Below are 20,093 nucleotides of genomic sequence, written 5' to 3' on the forward strand. Positions count from 1 at the left end.
GTATTGAGTGTATATTACATGCCAGATATGGTGGTGAGGTCCTGGATTCAGTAAATAAATCTAGCTGGACTAGATTCTGATGATCTGAAGAGGCCCTGGTCCCCAGTCAGTGAGACAGGGCTGGGCGGTGGGACAAGTGAAGTGCTTCTACCCTTTGGTAGCTCTCACCACACACCCAGCTTGATCAGTAGCACAGTGTTCATGGAGCTGCTGTAAGGACACTGCCTTTGGCTCTAAACTTAGCTGAGCTCCCTCATCAAGTCCAGTATTTGCTTCACAGTTTAGGAGACCTCAGCTTCATGCCCATATTATTCAATCCCTTGGCACCTAATTAAATTTAGTACATAGTTCTAAAGTGCTTACCATGGGCTATTGTGAGGTTCAGGAGAGAATTAGAATAAAATTCTGTTTACCTGTCATAATGGGCGAAGAAAGTATTCCTCTTAAGTTTACCTTTTAACATAACAGAAATTGGCCCCCTTTAAGCCACATAAATGTATAGCATTTTTATTGGGAATCAAAATTATATTGTATGTTACTTTGACTTCTTCTCCAGAGTATGTACCATATGATTTCTTTTTCTTGGCGACTTCCAAGAACTTATGATGTTCCCAGAATGCTTTTTGTTTTGTAAATCGCAAAATGTAAAATGTCTGCTTATTATTGTTTAAATCCCTGCTAACCTACCAGTCATCGTTTCATCCTGCTTTTAGTATTAGCCTTTTAAATTGACTGCTTCTAATTGGTTATGGCTGGAATATTGGAAAACTTAAGCAAGTGAGCCATTCTCTAAAATAAGAACAGCCTTTGAGTGATTACTGAGTCTCTTAGACTCAGGCCAAGAGATTAATTCCCATACACTGTAATTACAGGGACAGCATTTAATGGCTCTTGGCTGTCTCTGCGGCCTAAATAAAATGGAGTAGTGCCCCCTACCTGCCTTGCAGGGTAAGGCAGAGACTCATTATGAAGTTAATGGAATGTTCCAAGTTTTTCAAATGATAGACTGGCTTTGAAAGATGACGTGCTATTTTTCAGCACAAGCAAAAATTCTTTCAAGTAAGAAGGTTTTATTGGTCCTGTCCCCTACAGCTAACAATAGGTGTGAACTATCACAGAGCTGCCACTGCGTGGTGGGAGGAGATGAACCAAATGGGAATATCATGCAACTGGACTGACCTCTATACACCTGGACCTGCATCAATATAAATAAGACCAGAAAATGTCAGATCACAGTGGAACTGGAGACAGAAGAATATATGCCATTAAGGTACTTTCTCCCAAGGATTTTAATACAAAATTCTCTGCAAACTTTCTCCTTCTTTCCTCCCTTTTCTAAAGCAGAGTATAACTGGTATACAATATAATGTAGCTCTTTTATTAAAATTCTTTGAAACTGACTTATGGAAATTTGATATTAACGATACCTCAATAGGCCACAATTTCATAAACTACAAAGGTTAGAATTGACAAATGGGATTTTTCTGGCCGTAAAAGCAGAACAAATACTTTAAATCCTCCAATTTTCTCCTTCAAAGGAAAACAAACAATTAATATCTCATTCCACCCCCAAATGAAATTGGGATGAATCTTTTTTCTTTTTTATTTGTTAGATGAATTGTTGAAGGCTGGAGCAATGGATTCCCATGATAGCAAGATTTAATTGTGAAACCATGAAATTATTAAGGCCCAAAGGCTGAAGTACACAGTGAAATTCTGACTCACCATCAAGAGTATTTATGGCCTTGGCATTACATCTCAGCAGTCATTCGAAGAAAAACAATAAAGCTTTAAAAATGTTCTTCCAGCTACAAGCTCAGTGATTATTAGAGGGAGACATAAACTTCTGCTAAAAGATAAATCTCCTTAACAGGTCTGACACACAACAGCACTAGCTTCTTGCTTATGTTCTATGGTCTAGAAACCTCCCAGAAATCTTTGAAATATAGTAACAATTTGAGTTATGGGAACTATCTGCTACCAATAAAAAAAGAAACATATGATACAAAACATTAAGATCATTCAGCAACAGGCAGTTAAGGAAACGTCAAGGTTATCATCACCTTTACTATAAAACCTTAACACATTTTATGATTACCACTTAATTCTCAATATCATCTTATAAGAGATAGGATTTGGGCTCTTTTTCTCAAAATAAGGTTCTCAGTATAACAAAGTCCAGCAGCTGTCTGATATTGAAAGGCCTATAGCCAAGAAGTTCAGTCCCCAGTGTAAAAAGGAAGCATGGGCACAAAAACAGCACAACTCTCAGAAATGAAAAGTTATGATTTAGTTTTTCATTGGACTTTAAGACTGAAATGTTATCATTTTAATTTTACAAAGCATAAAAATCACCTACACATCCAATATATATATACATGTAAGCTCAGAGAAGATAATTCAGGAATATTTACTTTACTGTAGGACTTGCTGGTATAATGTAAAAAGTGCTTGTGAAGGTAACAAAACTTAAAGAACATAAATTGCTAGACTTTTGAAATGTTATAATCAAATAAGAGAAAGAAAACATAATTTGAAGACCAAAATGTCTGAGAATCACTACAGTAAGTTTAATAGAAGGTTTATATGAATTAACATACACAAAAACAGTTGGAAGTACAAAAGCTAGGATATATATATATATGCAAGATATTATTTTGGGATAAATATTTAGTAGAGGAAGAGTACAAATAGATTGTCAAACTCTGCAGCCCCTTACAAAAAAAAATCCCTAAAACATCCATAACCTTTGGCAGATATCACAAGATTTTTAGAAGTCCAAGGGGCAAGATTGCAGGCATGGAAAAATTCAAGGAGAATCAAAAAATGCTCGTGGGTTTTTAGTGATGCTCATTATTGGAACACAGACTCATCCCCCTACACTCCAAACCCTGAAACAGTATCAGGCTCTCCTCTGGTGTCCAGGCTTTTCATAAATGCTTCTGAGAATCTGTTTTTACTTGCTCATCCACCTACCAAGTCCTGTCCCAGACTGAACTGACCCCATCTATGGTATACCACTCCTCTTCATATTACCCAGTCACTTCTGAGGGTAGATAACAGGACTTATGCCATATACTGAAAACTGGCCAGGATGAGGCCCCTTCCAGTCTCTAGGCTGAGTCTAAACCATGTGGGAAAGAACGATTAGGAAAGCTGAGGACACTCCCATTGCCAGAGAAACATTTATAAAGTTATCTGTCTTGTCAGATAGAGCTGGTCAAAATTCAAAAGGCATTTCTATCTTTACATTAGGGATTAGCAGAATTTCCTCAGAGGGCTGGGCATTGCCTTGGTTTCTTACATACCACATTATTTTTAGAGTAGTCGGGCAATCAAGTTCATTCTAGGGTGGGGTGATACTCTAAAATTACTTCTATAATAGCTAAGTGCACACAGAGAAGGGTTTCCTGTTCCAGCTCAGATCTACAGAACTCTACGTCCCAAACACTGTCAGCTCAGGAATGTCCCTTGCAATGAGTGACCACTCTCTCAAAATGATACTTACGAAATGCTGTCAGCTTGGGCCTAAAGATACTATACCACATTCTTATGCATAGAAACACACACCCTCTCATCTTCTAAGAACTGATAATTGTTGAGTAAAGAAAATGAGAACGCAGTACTGTCAGGATACAGAAACATGGACATGCCGAGTGTTTCAGTACCTTAGGCTAAGTGATCCTGAATCTAGTTCTTTATTTCTGGCTGACAAAGCAAGATGCTTTCTCACATTTCCAAGGTTTTTAACTATGGATTCAATAGAGAATTTGCTTTTGAGAAGTGTACGGAAATGAGATTTTTACACATAAATAGGGAAAGGAAAGAGAAATATTTTTAGGATGTCTGAGTCAGCATGCTTACATGGGATAGTAATTTAGTTTGGAGCTTAATTACATGCTGGTGTTTTTTGTTTTTTTATATGCTGTATGGCTGGGATCACATTTCATTCTTCTCTCATGTGAGTATCCTGTTATTGCAGTACCTTTTGTTGAATTTTTTTTTCTTTCTTTGCTTATTTGTTTGTTTTGGGAAGTACATAAAACCCGGAGAAGTCTACCACTAAAACTACACTTGCACCCCCCTAAAATACATTTTATGACCAAATGCCAGGGTCCTCATAAGTTTCTGTGTCCTTGTCATCCTTGCTCCCTTAATGCCCACAAGGGAAAATTTTCAAACTGATATAGGATATGCTTCCATGTTCAAAATACCTAGATAAATTTGTGCATAAAATGCAGCTTTCCGATAACTGCTTATTTAAGAAGTCTATTTTGCATTGTTTTCATTATAGGATTTCTAAAGGGAAGCCCCAAAACCAAAATACCAGATCAAGAATAAAAATTTGATGCTTTAGAAGAAATATTTTGAATGCCATTCCTGTGTTTCTTCAAATCATTGCTATATAATGCCAATACTCCAAGAGTGGTTTAAAATCAAAGGCAGAAAGAGATATGCTCAACATTTCACTACATTTTTGGTTGTGTTTTATTAGAAAGCTAAATTTAGATATATTGCTTCAATTTCTTTGGTTTTGATACATGATTTGCTTTCCTGCCCTTGATCATGCTTTCAAGCCTTCCACTTAGCTCCCTAAAAGCACTGACATGTTTTCCTATGCTCTTAGCAGTTGATGTACGGTCTCCCCATACTCATCTACATGCAGCAACTCTACTGTTAATTTTGAAAAACAGGTTTTGTATCATTCCTGCTCAAAGATCACTCAAATTTTATGACAGCTGTTTTCTCAACTTAATAAAACATTTGGCAATTAAAATAGACAACTATACTTCATCAGTCAATATTATGCATTAGGCAAGGGATATGCTGCTCCCTACTAGTGCTCTGTCTCCAGATCCTCAGAATGTAAGTCTGCAAATTTCCCTCTACCGGTCAACACTAAGGAAACAGACAGTTTAGAATAGGCAAGAAACAGTTTATGTTTTCAGGAAATTGTCAATGTTTATTAAAATAGACAAACAAAAAGCCTACTATAATATTAGCAAGAAATAAGATTAGCTGGTTTGGGAAATAATTTAATATATTTTCTATTGTTAAGTGCACCAGATGTTGGACTTTTGAAACAATGGTTACGCTTTAGCAAAACAGCATTTTCTGTACATTTCTGTTCATGATGCTTGTTCCTCTGATTTACGTGGAATCAATGAATCTGAAAAAAACAAAAAGATTCTTTAAAAAACTGACCAATTCTGGGACCCACTGTAGAAGAGCAGCAAAAATCAATTACATTGATGGGGGTGAAAAATGTTACTGAGGGGCACTCTGACATAATGTTATTTTCACAGTTTACTTGGCTAAACTTTCATGTTGAATGAGCATTTGTAAGGTTCACTTGCTAAAAGCAATTTTCTGCTTTTAAACTTGATTATTTCCAAAGCATAAACAGATCTTTTCCAGCAACAATTTTTAAAATACTTAAGGTTTAAAAAAAGGTAACTTACGAAGACAAATATTGTATGATCTTGCCTATAAGAAATAATTAGAATATGCAAATTCATAATTAAAAATTAGAAAATAGGTTACCAGGGGGTGATGGTGGGGAAAGGGAGCTAACATTTAATTGATACAGAGTTCCTGTTTGGGGTGATGGAAAAGTTTTTGTAACGGATGGTTGTGAATGTAGAACAATATTATGAATGTAATTAATACCAATGAAGTGTATACTCCAAAGTGGTTAAACAGAAATTTTAGGTTGTTTATATGCTATCAGAATTTTAAAAAATAAATCCATTGGCCTGTAAAACACAAAAAATGAACCCTAACGTAATCTATGGACTATAACTGATATATAATGATAATAGTAATGTTTCAAAAATCGTACCAAAGGTATCACACTAATGCAAATGTTCAGGGAAAACTGCGGTAGAGGGGGATCCAAAATATATGGGAGCTCCGTACTTTCTGCAGGGTTTTACTGTAAACTTTCTACTGCTTTAATAAAAAAACAAATTAAGCAATTTGTAGCAGTACTTAGTGTCTAACAGAAATCACTTATCTGCTAAACAATATCTCAACTGCAAAGCTTCTCTTACTGTTGATTGATAGATAATGACATGGCAAGGCCATTATCACCGTGGCAACAGTATCCAAGACCTATCAGAAGAAAATTGCACATGGAACTGCTAGTCCTTGAGCAGTCATGCCTCAGCTTCCTCTGGAGTATGCTTTTTCTGTAAGTCTGGTGTACTCGAGGGTACCACCAACCCAGAGCCGCTCCAAGACTACAGACCACAGCGATTTCACTGAGCCCTGCTCTTCTGAATTCACTGTTCCACCAATAAAAGAACTACCACATCCCAAACACTGTTTTAAACCCAGAAAATTAAACCAAGTGCCTGGAGGGGAATTCGATAAAGCAGTTAATACACAACACCTTTCAGAAAACATCCGACGAACGGACCAATTCACTTCTTAGTTCCTTCTTCAAAAAAACTTTCCTGAACGTAGGGCCACGGGCTTAATCGGGCCTGAAACCCAGAGAAGTAGAGAAATAACTGCGGGCCAGAGGCCCGGGCCGTGAGATCTACTCTGGGTGTAGACTCCCGCGTGGACCATAGGTCCGGGAGTGGACCCGCGACATGAGGCCCGGGCGCTGGATCCCCAGCGAGGCCTGGCCGTCAGAGCCCAGTCCGGCCCCTTTCCTCTTCACGACGAGGAGGCCGCCAGGGGTCGGCTCCCTTTACCTCACGACGGGGCCCTCCGCAGCTCGCAGCACTAGGGCCACTCATCCCAGCTGGGAAAAGAGAAGCCCGGCCAGTTCCAACCCATAGAGCGCTCACCGCAAGCACGAGGCCCAGCCAGTCAACTGTATCTCCATAGTAACTCGGCCACCGCCCACACGGAACCGGAAACTGGTCTGGGACGTGACCCCTTCCCGGCGTCCCGTGGAACGGGCGAAACCCCGCCCAACCCCTTTCCGAGTCTTCCAGGAGTATCCCAGCAGGCCCCGCCTGCTAATGGTAGGGAAGTGATCTTCCCCTCGTTTCATCAGAGCGTTGACCCTGATGGGCATCTATTTCTCCAATCAACAGGCAAAGCGGTTGCCGACGGCCAATAGTGAAGCCGAAGAATGCGGTTCTGTCGTAACGACCGGCTATATCGTGCTGGGGCGGGACGAGTGACGTGATTGGCAGAATCTAGTTGCTGCGCGTCCATGTCCTCCAATCGCGGAGGGCAAGTCGGGGCGGGCCCAATGAGGACCTCCGGGAGGCGGGCCGGGACGCCGCCGGCGGGGGAAGTCGGCCGGTGGCCAAGCTAGGTCTCGGGCTGACGAGAGCTCGGCAGGCGTGCAGGGATGAGCGGCTCCCTGGGCCGAGCTGCTGCGGCTCTGCTCCGCTGGGGGCGCGGCGCGGGCGGCGGCGGCGGCCTGCGGGACCAGGGCGTGCGGGCGGCTGGCTCGGGTGCGGGCGGCGGTGGCAGCGGCTCGGCGGAGCAACTGGACGCGCTGGTGAAGAAGAACAAGGTGGTGGTCTTCCTCAAGGGGACGCCGGAGCAGCCCCAGTGCGGCTTCAGCAACGCGGTGGTGCAGATCCTGAGGCTGCACGGCGTCCGCGACTACGCGGCCTATAACGTGTTGGACGACCCCGAGCTCCGGCAAGGTCAGGGCCCGCCGGGTGCGGGGATAGGAGTGACAGTGGAGGCCTTTTGCTGCGCAGGGCGGGGGCTCGCGGGTCGGGAAGTTCGCTGTGGGAGGCCGAGGGCTTATTAGGGGCTGAGGGTCAGAAATAGGTGCTGGGCGGGGCCTAAGGGCTTCTGTCGGGTCTTTTGAAGGTTGGAATGGGGTGCGCACAGTCTTACTGTGCATTGAATGGTCAGGGGGTGGGGGCGTGATTGACTGAATCTGGGCCTTGAACTCTGCTACTGCTGCCACCTTGGCCTGTGGAGTAAGTCCTAGAAGTTCACTGATCCTCACGCTGAGCTGAAATAGGTATTTCGGGGCGAGTTCTGTCTGGCTGGGTCCGGGGAGAGTGGTCAGCAGCTGGAGAAGGGGCACAGAGAAGGGAAATCACATTTAATAACTTAGCACTATGAGGTAGGCACTTTTGGGGCCATTTGAAGGGTTTGGAAGACGTCGGCCAAGGGGTTCGGGACTGGTTCTGTTGATGGTCTGGGGGTGGCAAGGGTTGCTCCTTTCGGAGGTCAGTGACGTCAGCAGTTGGTCTTCTGGGACCCAAGGTGTGGGGTCTCAGGTATCTTGTTTTCATGTAATTAGGAGGCATTTGGTACAGCAATTGGGCCCTCTTAGTTGCGATCTGGTGGGGAGGGAGCTTACATTAGGTTTTAGATACTCAAGGACTGGAAGGAATTTGTGGGGCCTGGGGCTTATAAGAGAGATTGTGAGGTAGCAGAAACAACAATGACTCCTGGGTCAAGACCGTCTCACTGCCTCAAGCTTGAAATTCAAGGGTTCAGAAGCCAGGCAGTGCCCCTGGCCAAATGAACCAGGGCCTGGGGACTTACCCCTGGCCCTGGGGAGGGGAGGGGAGGCCCTGACAGCTTGTTAATAACTGTTCTGTGCAAGATACTTTACAGGCGTTTTCCTGTTTTATCTAGTTGGGGATAGAAGGAGGTCAGTGGGTGGTCCTTAGCTAGAGTTGGGTCAGGGTTCAGTGGAGAAATGGGAAGGCTGTCCCTGTTCCTCTTGGAAGGCAGCTTAGGAGGCAAGGCGTGCCAGTTAAAGACTTGTAATGATTGAGCCTGGTACTACTGTTAGACACGGTGCGCTAAGAGTCTAAAGGTGCCAGGTTCTATGCTAGGAGGATGTTTTGCTAAATCTGAAATTATTACCCATGGTCATTCCTTAAGTGGATGAGACAGGCTGGCATAGTGGAAAGAAACTTTGGTTTGACATCCTCTCCTGGGGCCAGCCACTTAACTGTATTTTCCTTCTCAGTAAAGTGAGAATAAGGAAACCCTACTCGACAGTTTTTGAGAGGAAAAAAAGAAATAAAACATTTTAAAGTGCCTGTCTCTTTTCTGACACCCAGAAGGCAGCCAAAAAGTGATAGCAATTTTTGTCATTGGCATTTATGGTTTTCAGTGTAGTTTTCCTCACATTATTGAATTCTTACAAAACTCTTTGGCAACAGCAGAATAACTTAGTCTTTTGTTTGATTGGAAGGTAGTTTTGTTGGGTGGAACTCCACCCCCAGTGTTAAACAGAAGGTGGAGAAAGCAGGTATTCATATTACCAGGTATGTATAATATTACTGTTATGCTCATGGCCCTTTTTTCTTCCCAGTCAAGCTGAATGCCACCAGCTGCTAGGCTCTAGGCTTTACCATAATGGAGGACTCCGAGATCTTCATTCAGAGTCAGGGTCTCTGCTTAAAAGAAAAGATAGGGCAAACCTTTCTGTGATCTTTCCCCTGAGACCTGGCCTCAGGCCAGCATGACTATTAGTAAAAAATTGTATTGTTGATTTCTTGCTTGGTGTGAAGTTTTGAGGGTCTTTGGCCTGTGAATTTGCTTTACCTTGTTTAATATAACCAGAGATGGTATATACTGGACTGTAGTCAATAAACTAATAGCATTTAGGGTTCTGTCTTCCATGGCTTCTGATCTCATGTTCTCAGGTGTTCAAACAGCATCAACAGGGATTGAAGCCTTAAATTTCTTGATCTTCCAGTTTCATCAGATTGTTATTTTGGTTAGTAGATCCACTGTCAATATATTGAACATTTACCTCTGTTGTTGCTCAAAAAAGTAAAAGATTGATATAAGTATTAACATTCAGACTGGAGCAGGGTGATATGTGTATGTTCCCACAGTGGGAACTAGTTTAGCCAGGGTAAGATTATAAAGCCAGAGTCTTCATCTTTTTACTCCTACACCTTTGAGTTTACCAAGAGAAACTGGCAGGCAGAGTGCGAGGCTTGCTTTTGTCCACCAGAGCTGTGTCTGTGCTCCTTTCCCAGCCGCGAGGTCACTTATTTTAACAGATGAGAGGGGCTGCTATAAAATCGGCCTTTCCTGGTTTCTTGTGCCAAAGCAGGCTGTGCTTTACAGAAGGGCCCAAGCCTGAAGAGGACCCTTAGATTCTGGTTCTAGTTCTAGAAGCTGGGATCCAAGGAGGGAGGTCAGAGAGGTTTTATCCTGAAACCTGTGACCTAAGGAACAAAGGGGACTGGGAGACAGTATTGCTTTCTAGCCTTCCTCAAAGTCTTGGAAACTTTCTCCTTTATGTCTGGAATACATACTAAAGACAGGGCCACAGGGGGACTCAGGCCCTGTTCAGATGCCACCATGTCCTAATCCTGGTCTTAAGCGTGGTCGTTATTTTCAGTTATTGAAGTAATACGTGCTCGTGAGCAATCTTGGAAAACACTGAAAAGTATAAAGTGAAAATCCTCTATAATTCCTTGTAAAACATTATTAACATTTGGATTTAGTACCTCAAGTTCATTTTTGTTTTGTTTTTTGAATGCATAATTGAGATCTTGCTTGTCCACGCACAGTTCTTTGCCCTGCAGAGAGCAAGGGAACGTGTCTTATGCAACTGACTGGGGTTGTGCATATCACTTGTGCAAAGGAAACTTTCAAGAAATGTTTTTCTAATCATCGTATCTTAAAATCTCATCCATGTTCTTAAAAACATTACAAACTTTCAAATTTCTGCCTATCTAGATCACTGTTGTGTGCCCTGCATTGCGAACAGTGTCTGACAGAGTAAGGACAAGCTATTTGTTGGATGAATAACTTTATGTAGCCTTTATCCTGTTATTGAATGTTTGTTAAGTGTTTGAAAATAATGCTCAACCCCTCCAGTACCAGGGAATTTAAGTAGGAGATTTAGTAAGAAAATGCCATCATGTTGGCAAACAGTAGAAATCAGGTAACAAGTTGTGTGCGTGTGCTTGTTGCCGGGGTGGGTAGGTTATGTGTTGCAGATGGGAGTATAAGGGGTTGTAACACTACTTTTGAGGAGTAACTGCCACTACCCAGTCAAGTTGAAGGTGGTGGACAGAGCCAACGAGCCAACTGCTTCACTCCCAGGTAGTCTAGAATGGGGGTTGGCAAATTTACTGTAAAGGGCCAGAGAATAAATACATTAGGCTTTGTGGGCCATGTAGTCTGTGTTGCAGCTACTCAGTTTTGCTGTTGTGGCATGAGAGTACTTGTGGACAGATAATTCATAAATAAATGAGCCTGGCTGAGTTCCAGTAAAACTTTATTTACAAAAACAGAAAGTGAGCTGGATTTGCCCTGCCGGCAGCAGTTTGCCACTTGCCTGTTCTCCAGAAACCACTACACATGTATGTTAAGGAGACTTATGCACAGAGGTTCATTGCAGCAGTGCAGATAATAATAAAAAATTGTCAAGAAGGATATTTGTCTGTTAGTAGTAGATTTGGTCAACAAACTATAGCTTAGTATAGAAAACTAAATTACCGTTGAAGTGAACCAGATATAGATATATCAACATGTTTAGTGAAGAAAACAAATTGTAAGAAGGAAATTATGGCATATGATGCTATTGTGTATATAAATGTCATAGATGTGAAAACAGAGCTATCCATATGTTGTGATACATATGTAGCACATGGACAGGAGTGCCAGATGCCAGTTATAGGCCAAAGGCCACCTCTGGTGAGGGACTCAGGTAGTGAATGGTTAAGGGCCATGGCTTTGGTTGCCTAGAAACTTAGGTATAAATCCTGGCTCCTCCAAATGCCAGCACTTAGTTATTTAATCTCGCTGAGCCTTGAATTCATCTGTAAAATAGGGATAATTATACTTACTTTGTAGAATTTTTTGAAAGATTAAATGAGATTGTTTATGTAAAAGAGTAGGACACTCATTAACCCTTAGCTCAATAAATGGTGTTTTTTTATTACTGTATGGCATACTCAATTGGTATTTTTCCTTGCATCCTTTCTCTGTTTCTCCTGTGAAGTGGGGGCTAGGGTGGTGGACGTTCATGTGGCTAGAATGTTGACGTTGCATCTGGCACTGTGCTAGGAGCTCTCTTCATTTTACCAATTATATCTTATTTAATTGTCATAATAAATTATTCCCATTTTACAGATGAGGGAACTGAGGCTAGGAGAATCAAAAATGTATCTGAGGCTACATGTACTAGCTATTAACCATGGTCTGCCGATTCTTGTCTGCTCTGCTGCTGTGCATTGCTTTGCCTTTGTTGAGAGGTCAACTTTTATATACTTTCAGCTCATGATCTCATGTGGTCATTCTGTAAATTAGGGAAGATAACAAAATAGTAATTCTCCGAAGTGGCGTGGCCTGCCTGAGCCTAGTCAGTGGCAGAGTTGGAATTCATCCTCACGAGGCTTTGATGTTCTTGGAGGGAAAACTTACCTGGAAAAAAGAAAATTATAATTACAGTGCTGCTCTTATAATTTATTGTCCAAACTAGGAGTGAAGGCTCATGTTCTAAAATGTGATGAATTGGGTGGGCCACAGTGGCTCAGCAGGCAGAGTTCTTGCCTACCGTGCCAGAGACCTGGGTTCATTTCCTGGTGCCTGCCCATGTAAAAAAAAATAAAATGAAATGAATCTTGAGAAGCTTAACGGTACCTTTTGAAAGTTCTGGAAGGGACTTTTATAGTACATTTCCTCACCTCTTTTTATTTTTTGGCTTGATGCTTTGGAAATTAATATTAATTTAAATATTTATAGTGTGTATGTAGAGCAGTAGATTTATATAAAACTGATTGTGTAAGTCAGACTCCTAACTCCCAATTCCTAGTTACTCTGTTATATAACTTTGCAGTCAATATTTTCTTTCCCAAACCAAACCACCGCCTCTCATATTACAAAATATGTTTATCATTAAAGCCCATTCTTGGGTATGATTTTCTAATTTTCAAGAATTGCTCTCCATGAGTAGAATGAAATACTAGTGGCCAATGTATGTATGGAATGTATGAGTTTTTCCTTTTTTATTCCTTTTCTGGACTGTAATGTGAATGTTCTAAAAAATGATCATGGCAGTGAATACACAGCAAAGTGATGATATTGTGAGCCATTGATTGTTAGACCAATATGGACTGTATGTACGTGAAGATTTGTCAATAAAAATATTTAAAAAAAAAGAATTGCTCTCTTACTCTGAGTTATTTCATGGGTGGTATTTGTAAGAACTATGACTATGAATTGCCATTTTTTGAAAATTGAAGTGTGTCAGAAATTAGCTACATTTAAACAGTTGTGGGTTGATAGGATCCATTTTAGTTTTCAACTTATGCACACTGATCTTTTATTATTGGAAGTTTCTTTTACTCTCTAGGAAACAATTGGCTATTTCCTTCGATACTTAAAATTGTAATCACATTTTAAAAAAATAGAAAATAGCTTACTTTTTAAGAAAGACATTTTTGATCCTTTACCTTGGCATCAGCTGCCTTCAGCACTTGTTAATCTGAAAAGTAAAAAAAGCTGGTAAGTTTAATTTTAATAAACTATCAGCAAATAGGCAATTTGAATATAGTCAAGAAAATGCCATCATAGGCTGAGATGGAGTTCTTCTGAGTTCTTAGAACCTAAGTTTTTAGGTGAGACAGACATGGGCCAAGAAGTTTGGAATGCATTATTCCTATTCACAGGTGACAGCATGCTGGATGTTCAGGAATCCCTTGTGATCAAGAAGCTCACTCTTCTGAGTATGACTTCATTCCTGTAAGGTGGTGAGCCATCTTACCTGGTCAGGTTTGGGGGCAGTATGAATGCATCATGACAGAGACACAAGCCAAGTCCTGTGAGTAGTACTATAAGAATGATTGACAAAAGCAATTCATTTTTCTACTCAGCAAAGGTTTTATTCTAAAACCTTTTTTTTTAAGGATACATTAAAAAAGTGGTTTGAGGTGGCCATCTGGTAGCAGATTTACTTCCATTTTTGGTGTGTTTCAAAAATTGCAGGTCCCAGCAAAAGAAATTTGTAGACATCTATTGTTATAGAAAGTTTAAAAAATATATTTATTTTTTATTGAAAATAAAAATGGATATATCATGCTCATAAATGGTCTGGTCATATAAAAGGTATTTAAGAATGTTTATAAGATTCAAAAGTGAACTTATTGTAAAATACGTTCGAATGGGCTGTGTTTGAGGCTAGAGTTCAGACGTAAACGTACGTTAAGTAATTGTTTATGTAGCACCAAACATGAGAAAGATGAAAAGCTTGAATTTTTCAGGATAATCAAATATATGTAGATATTTGGTATAATAAAAGTCATTATCATAATTAATGGAACTTACCCACTAGGGCCTACTGCCCTCACCACCCACTGACTGTTTTCCCTGTAGGCAGCTGGTGTTGCTTAGAGTGGCTTGGAGTGGCTCATAAATGCTTTTAGGGCCTGTAACGGTGTTGCCATGTCTTTTGGTGTGTGAAGGTCTGGAGAAGAGAGATAAAGCACTCCACGGCCAGGCCTTCTCTGATTCTGTTTTTAGAGCAAAGTTGCTAATGTTTAGAAGGCAATGACTTTTTAAGGTGAAAAATAAGCTATATTTTGAAAAATAACTTATATCATGATATAAATCAGTCATAATTTTACTTGCAAAATAAATGTTTGATTCTAAATGTTTGATAATAAGTGATAGATTAACAAGTATAAGTTTTTATATTGTTAATTTTTATATTGTAAATTCACCACTTGACGGTCTTTTATTTGCCTAATAATGTATTTTGCCTGAAGAATCTGTTGACTTTTTCTCTTTTGTCTTTGTGTTCATTTTGGCCATTAAAAATAGCTATAGTGATTAATCATCATATTTGACTAGCCTCTGTTGTTAACCTTACCAACACAAGACCCTCTTTATTGGCTGGATGTGTTTAAAAAAGTATATTTCATCTCAATATACAAGTAGAAAGGGAAGTAGAATGTTGTATTAGTCAGGGTTCTCTAGAGAACCAGAACCAACAGGAGATATCTGTAAATAAGAGATTCAGAAGTGTCTCACCTAACCGTGGGGATGTAAGAGTTCAGAATCCGTAGGACAGGCTGTGAGGCTGGCAACTCCGTCGAAGGTCCTTGACAACTCCACAGGAGAGGCTGGCTGGCTGAGGAAGTGTTGAAAATTCTCTTCTCCCTTAGAAGTCTTCAGATGATTGGATCAAACCCAGCTGATTGGATTCTCTCATAGAAGACACACCCTTAGTTGATTATGATGTAATTAGCCACAGATGCAGTCAGCTAACTGATGACTTAATAAACCAGCCTTCTAGTTTATCACCCAGTCATGATATTTTCTTGCAGTAATGGTTAAGCCAGTGCTTGCCTGACCAGACAACTGGGCACCATCATATGGCCAAGTTGACACTTGAACCCAACCATCGCAAATGGTAAGGAGGGCTGTTGGAAACGAGTAATCTTATGTCTTCAAGATTGATGTCACATCTGTTTCCTTTTATTTTGTTATAACCATCCTCCTCATAGCCCAGGAGAACTGAACAGAAAAATCTCGCATCTGCACTCTGACAGAATGGGCCTCATAGCTTCTGTGTCGCATGCCACCTGTGTCTTTGACTGAACGCAGGCCTGCTGGTTTGTTTCTTGTCTGCTGGGAGTTCTTGAGAGCAGGGAGCAGGTTTCACTCCCCCCCCTGTGGCTCCACGCCTGGCCCAGGACACAGGGCTTGGTGAGCTGTAGGGTCTGTTCTGAGCCTGATTGCCTGCCCACTGAGGATCCATCGGGTGGCTGACTAGGATGAGGCTGTAGTTTGTAGCCATAGGACAGGGAATTTTCTCTGGTTGAATGTAATAATTTAAAGGTAAAAATCAATGCCTCGATATTTTGAGCATCAGTGACTGGTAGCGCTCCCCACTCTGGACAGGAATGAGAAGACTGTGGTGGGGGGCTTCATGCTATAGTTCCTGTGATGGATCCCTGTTACGTCATCCATCAGGAGGAAAGTAATGGGATTTCTTTTAAGTTTTGTGTCACCGAAAACTATGGCTTTCTATATCTTATGTAACTTGCATAAGTGTCAGCAAGGGTCTCTGCTGTTAATCAAGTGTTTGTTCTGTTAGTTTTGTTCCTAATTCTCAGAAAATCCGGTGAGATGAAGTTGGAAGTGGGATGAGCGGTTAAGTGACTTGTCAGAGACCTTAGCTAGGGTCACCGTTGGAGGGGCTTGGGCTCAGACTCTGATCGTTTGACTCTCATCTTTGTAGCAAACACATTTCTCTCCAAGAGTGGGGGGGACATTGTTAGAAGTGCGTGAAAACTATTTTGCTGTGAATGGTTTAGCTTTGACCATCTAAGTGACATTTAAATGTTTTTCCCCCACAGGGATTAAAGACTATTCCAATTGGCCCACCATCCCACAGGTGTACCTCAACGGCGAGTTTGTGGGTGGCTGTGACATTCTTCTGCAGATGCACCAGAATGGGGACCTGGTGGAAGAACTGAAAAAGCTGGGGATCCGCTCCGTCCTTTTAGATGAAAAGAAAGACCAAGATTCAAAGTGAGGGTGGCAAGGTCCTCACTGAGCAGAACGTTCTGCTCTCAGGAGAGGAAGCTGTTCGTGTCAAAGACTCACTGCCAGAAAAGCCTTACCAGTTTTGGGGTTTTATTATTAAGATGGCAGCTGCTTGCACTAATTCTTCAGGTCTGTGAGCAGTTGGGTGATTTTAGTTTGTCTGGTGTTTGGGCTGAGAATATTCTATAGTGAATTATAACCACTGCACTGTAATAATTCAATATTGTACTATGATATTGCTGTAAACAAAATTTGTTCTTATATTGTCATTTATTCTTTGATTCAAGAGTAAAACTAGGAGCTTTTGAATCACCATTATTAATGGCTCCTTTGCAAGTGAGTCAGTCGGCAAAGATAACATATCTCCCCTCCCCAATTTTGTAACTTTTTCTGTTAAGGAAATGATGGACAAGGGAGAAGATGTTGTAACTGGGGTGATGTTTTTTAAAATAAACTGCCAACTCGGAGATACCAAGTCAGTTGTTCATTCTGAATAGCAGTAAGCCTGTAAGGTTTTTTTGTGCCTGCAATCTTTTGTTTTTCTGAATTTAGAGTGATTGATATTCTTATATTAAATTTGCCACAAAAATTGCCTTCAACCTCTGCTCTTATTTCTTTAGGGGAAGTGCTGTGACTGCTGGATGACAGTCCATTTGGAGGCCTGGGGGTGGCTGGGCTGGGACCGGACTGGAGGGGAGAGGAGATGGATGAGGGCTACATTAGGCTTTGCAGACCAGTGCTGGGATCAAAGTATGGGATTTACTAAGTGTTGTATTTCTAAAAATAGAACCTTTATTAAAAAAATAGGTGATATCATGGCAGAGATGCTTCTAGTGTATGGTATCTCTATAAAGATTTTTACAGCATTTCTCCATCCTGAGCCTGCGGCATGATGGGGTGGGAAGAACTTTGCAGTGGTTCAGAGGGAGGTTGCATTTTTGGATCCCAGGAGCCTTCATTAATCGCCAGGGGCTTAAATAGAGCACCGATTTAGAATTGCATCTTTTTAGTGGCTGTGGTAGGCAGAAGTATGCATTTTTTAACAAAAAGGGTAAAAATGACGAGGATGAAAGAAGCCCAGCTCGTTTCCCAGAACCTCTGGAGAGGCATGTTCTGTGTTGATTATTTTTAGCTTACTTGAGTTCCTGTTGAGAAAACCGAAGACAGAATCACTTAGTGAGGAAAGTATTGAACACAATGGACCCATCCTCTTTGCATGCAGGACCTGCTGGGTCATTTTGCAGCTCACTTCTCCCTACAAAAAATGTTGGGATTCCCAAAGGAAAGGAAAGTAAAGTTGTCATAGTCTCACTCTACTACCCTTAAGTCTGGGCTATCACATGAGAGGGCCACATCCCCTCTAATCACAGAAGTTGGCATTTTGCTAGGGCTGTTAATGATAAATACCACACACTGGTTGGCTTAACAAAAGGAATTTATTGTCTCAAGGTTTTGGAGGCTAGGAGTCCCAAACCAAGGCATTAGCCAAGGCCATGTTTTCTACTCAAATCTGTAGCATTCTGGTGCCAGCTTGCTGCAATCTTGGGGTTCCTTGGCTTCCATCTCTGCCTCCAGCCATATGTCAGTCTCTCCTTGTGTCAGTTCTTCTGGATTAACAACATGCCTTTTGTTGCATATATTATTCAGTCTACCACAGAATGTAGGAAGTCTGGTTTACTTTTATTGGCCCTACTGAATTCACTTGTGTAGTGTTTGGGAAATAAAGCTTTCCTGTAATAAAGCCACAATAGCCAGTTTCAGAGAGGATTCTGGTTAAAATCATCAGATAGCTTAGTTATTTAGAGATAAAATTATTTGGGATAAATTTTGTCTTGAGAAGTATGGTCCCTTATCATTAGTGTCAAGGAGAGATATTATGCTAATGGTACAGAGGAATGATTTTTGTGTTGACAAGCTTTTGTTGGAAGCAAGTTTAAATCAGAGGTAGGGAAGCGTTCACTTTTGCTCCTGAGTCACTGACAGGGGGAAGATATAGATTATATATTTTCAAATACAGTCAGTAGCTCATTTGTTTTTATAGTTTTTTTTAAGTAAATTTGCTATTCCACTTAAGAATTATTTAATATATCTAGAGGAATAGCTTGAAATTCCACTTGAGAATAGAATAGCTAATTTGAAGAAGAGTGAAGAATGGTGAGGGATACAGAGCTGGTCCCCTTAGGGCATTCCCAGAGTGACCCGAGGTGGGCTCATAAAGTAGCATTCTTGTATTATTTCCTGAGAGTAGCATTTCAGGTTGTAAGGCTATGTGAGCATTTTGCACTTGTGAGTTTAAGTTGGGGACACTCCTTTTCGCAGCTGTTTCTCTGGCCACGTACGGTTTTGCTGAGAGATTGGGCCCAAATCTAAGACGAGAAATCATGGGAACTGCCCAAAGTGCATTGCTTCAAAGATCCTCTGTCCCAGCTTGAACCGGAATGACCTTCCATAAACACCTCGCTGGCCACTTCACTCCTGTTCTCGCAGACGTCCTGTGGTTCTCCAGTGGCCAGTGGCGTCACAGTGAAGTCCATCCTTTATCCCAGAAAGCCTTTCTGGATCTGCCAAGACAGAACTGATGCCCAGCTTTGCTCCCACAGCCCCTGTCTTTGATCATACCAGATGGAATTGTCCTTTTATTTGCCTGGGTGTTGGCTGGCTTCACCCAGGAATCCCCTGTGCTAACAAATACTGTGCTCAATAAAATATGTAAAAAAAAAGTATGAAAAATTTCCACTCTTCATTCCTTTAAGATTAGTCATAGCAAGTGTTAGATTATTACATTTTATTGGCCTAACAGCCCAGGGGAGTAGCTAAGAGTTTGGACTCAAATGCTTTTTGGTCACCATGTGACAGACCTCAGACAAATTAGTAGCCTCATTTCCTACTCCATTGAATGGGAAAATAGCAAGTTGTATTTGCCTCAGACTGGTTATGAAGCTCAGATGAGATCATCCCTATCATGAGCCTGGCCCAGGATAAAGCTCTCTATATAAATTAACCACTACCAGTATGTTGTACTACCTTTGGGCTTCATGTTACAATATGTTTTTAGCACCTTTTTAAGGTTTTAAGAGAGCAGAAACAAGTCCATGTTTGCTAACAGATCTTTGTTAATAAGTTGGCTGCTCCAGGAGCATGAAGGCTCATCTCTGAGGGCAACGACAAGCTGTTGATGCTTTTCGTGATCTCGGTAGAGTGTCCATTACCCAACTGCTCTAGGCTGGGGGTGGGTGCGTCTTGGGGTCATTCAGCCAGGAAGAAGTCCCTGCAAACTATTTTCTGAAGATCACGGTTTGATTACCTGCCACTGAGTTTTTTAGTATTTCTATTTCATAATATAGCGGAAAGTCTTTACTGAACTGATAACAGGTTTATTGTGTGAAATATTTGAAAGAACACAGTTTAACTTTGAGTTACTTCTAATTTATTAGCAAGGATTGTAATACTGGGTTCTACTGTACCAATTAATAGCTTTCTCAGGGATCCATTTTGCCAGCTAAAGGAGGTAGAAATGTCCCCTGGGTCCACAGGAGATTTGGTGATGGAGTGTGGAAAGTATTTCCAGGTTGTTGATATGTCAGTCACCTGTTCTGAGCAAGTGATGAGCCTTGATAATCAGCAAC

General features: G+C 41.1%; 1 protein-coding gene, 3 long non-coding RNA genes and 1 other non-coding gene across 8 annotated transcripts; 2 read left to right on the plus strand and 3 right to left on the minus strand.

The window, feature by feature from the left end:
• Positions 1-434: 434 nt before the first annotated feature.
• LOC143651525 (uncharacterized) lies at positions 435-1,856 on the plus strand. The gene is made up of 3 exons (XR_013160009.1): positions 435-557; positions 1,093-1,270; positions 1,614-1,856. It is a non-coding gene; the product is annotated as an uncharacterized LOC143651525 (long non-coding RNA).
• A 3,164-nt stretch (positions 1,857-5,020) lies between these two features.
• LOC143652174 (uncharacterized) lies at positions 5,021-7,291 on the minus strand. The gene is made up of 2 exons (XR_013160465.1): positions 6,801-7,291; positions 5,021-5,170 (listed from the first exon to the last, which is right to left on the minus strand). It is a non-coding gene; the product is annotated as an uncharacterized LOC143652174 (long non-coding RNA).
• LOC143652883 (small Cajal body-specific RNA 13) lies at positions 5,978-6,251 on the minus strand. The gene has a single exon (XR_013160929.1).
• GLRX5 (glutaredoxin 5) lies at positions 7,231-19,194 on the plus strand. Of its 4 annotated transcripts, XR_013160463.1 has the most exons (4): positions 7,231-7,619; positions 16,278-16,596; positions 17,088-17,217; positions 18,787-19,194. XR_013160463.1 is itself a non-coding variant. In XM_077123468.1 (2 exons), exons 1-2 carry the CDS (start codon positions 7,316-7,318, stop codon positions 16,454-16,456), a joined length of 483 nt encoding a protein of 160 aa, XP_076979583.1. In that variant the 5' UTR covers positions 7,231-7,315; the 3' UTR covers positions 16,457-17,066. The 4 variants fall into 4 exon arrangements, 1 of the variants encoding a protein (XP_076979583.1); XR_013160462.1 differs by lacking the exon at positions 17,088-17,217 and having other exon boundaries at positions 18,787-19,193; XM_077123468.1 differs by lacking the exons at positions 17,088-17,217; positions 18,787-19,194 and having other exon boundaries at positions 16,278-17,066.
• LOC143652175 (uncharacterized) lies at positions 11,190-15,128 on the minus strand. The gene is made up of 3 exons (XR_013160466.1): positions 14,947-15,128; positions 13,341-13,402; positions 11,190-12,339 (listed from the first exon to the last, which is right to left on the minus strand). It is a non-coding gene; the product is annotated as an uncharacterized LOC143652175 (long non-coding RNA).
• Positions 19,195-20,093: the final 899 nt, after the last annotated feature.

The sequence above is a fragment of the Tamandua tetradactyla genome, chromosome 12 (genome assembly GCF_023851605.1).
Source record: "Tamandua tetradactyla isolate mTamTet1 chromosome 12, mTamTet1.pri, whole genome shotgun sequence".
NCBI classification, from domain to species: Eukaryota; Metazoa; Chordata; class Mammalia; order Pilosa; family Myrmecophagidae; genus Tamandua; species Tamandua tetradactyla.

Excerpts from the sequence above, each read along its gene's own strand:
- GLRX5 (XM_077123468.1), top strand. The coding sequence starts at position 7,316 with ATGAGCGGCTCCCTGGGCCGAGCTGCTGCGGCTCTGCTCCGCTGGGGG. Across the intron at positions 7,620-16,277 it reads CGACCCCGAGCTCCGGCAAG|GGATTAAAGACTATTCCAAT; the intron begins GTCAGGGCCCGC and ends TTTCCCCCACAG.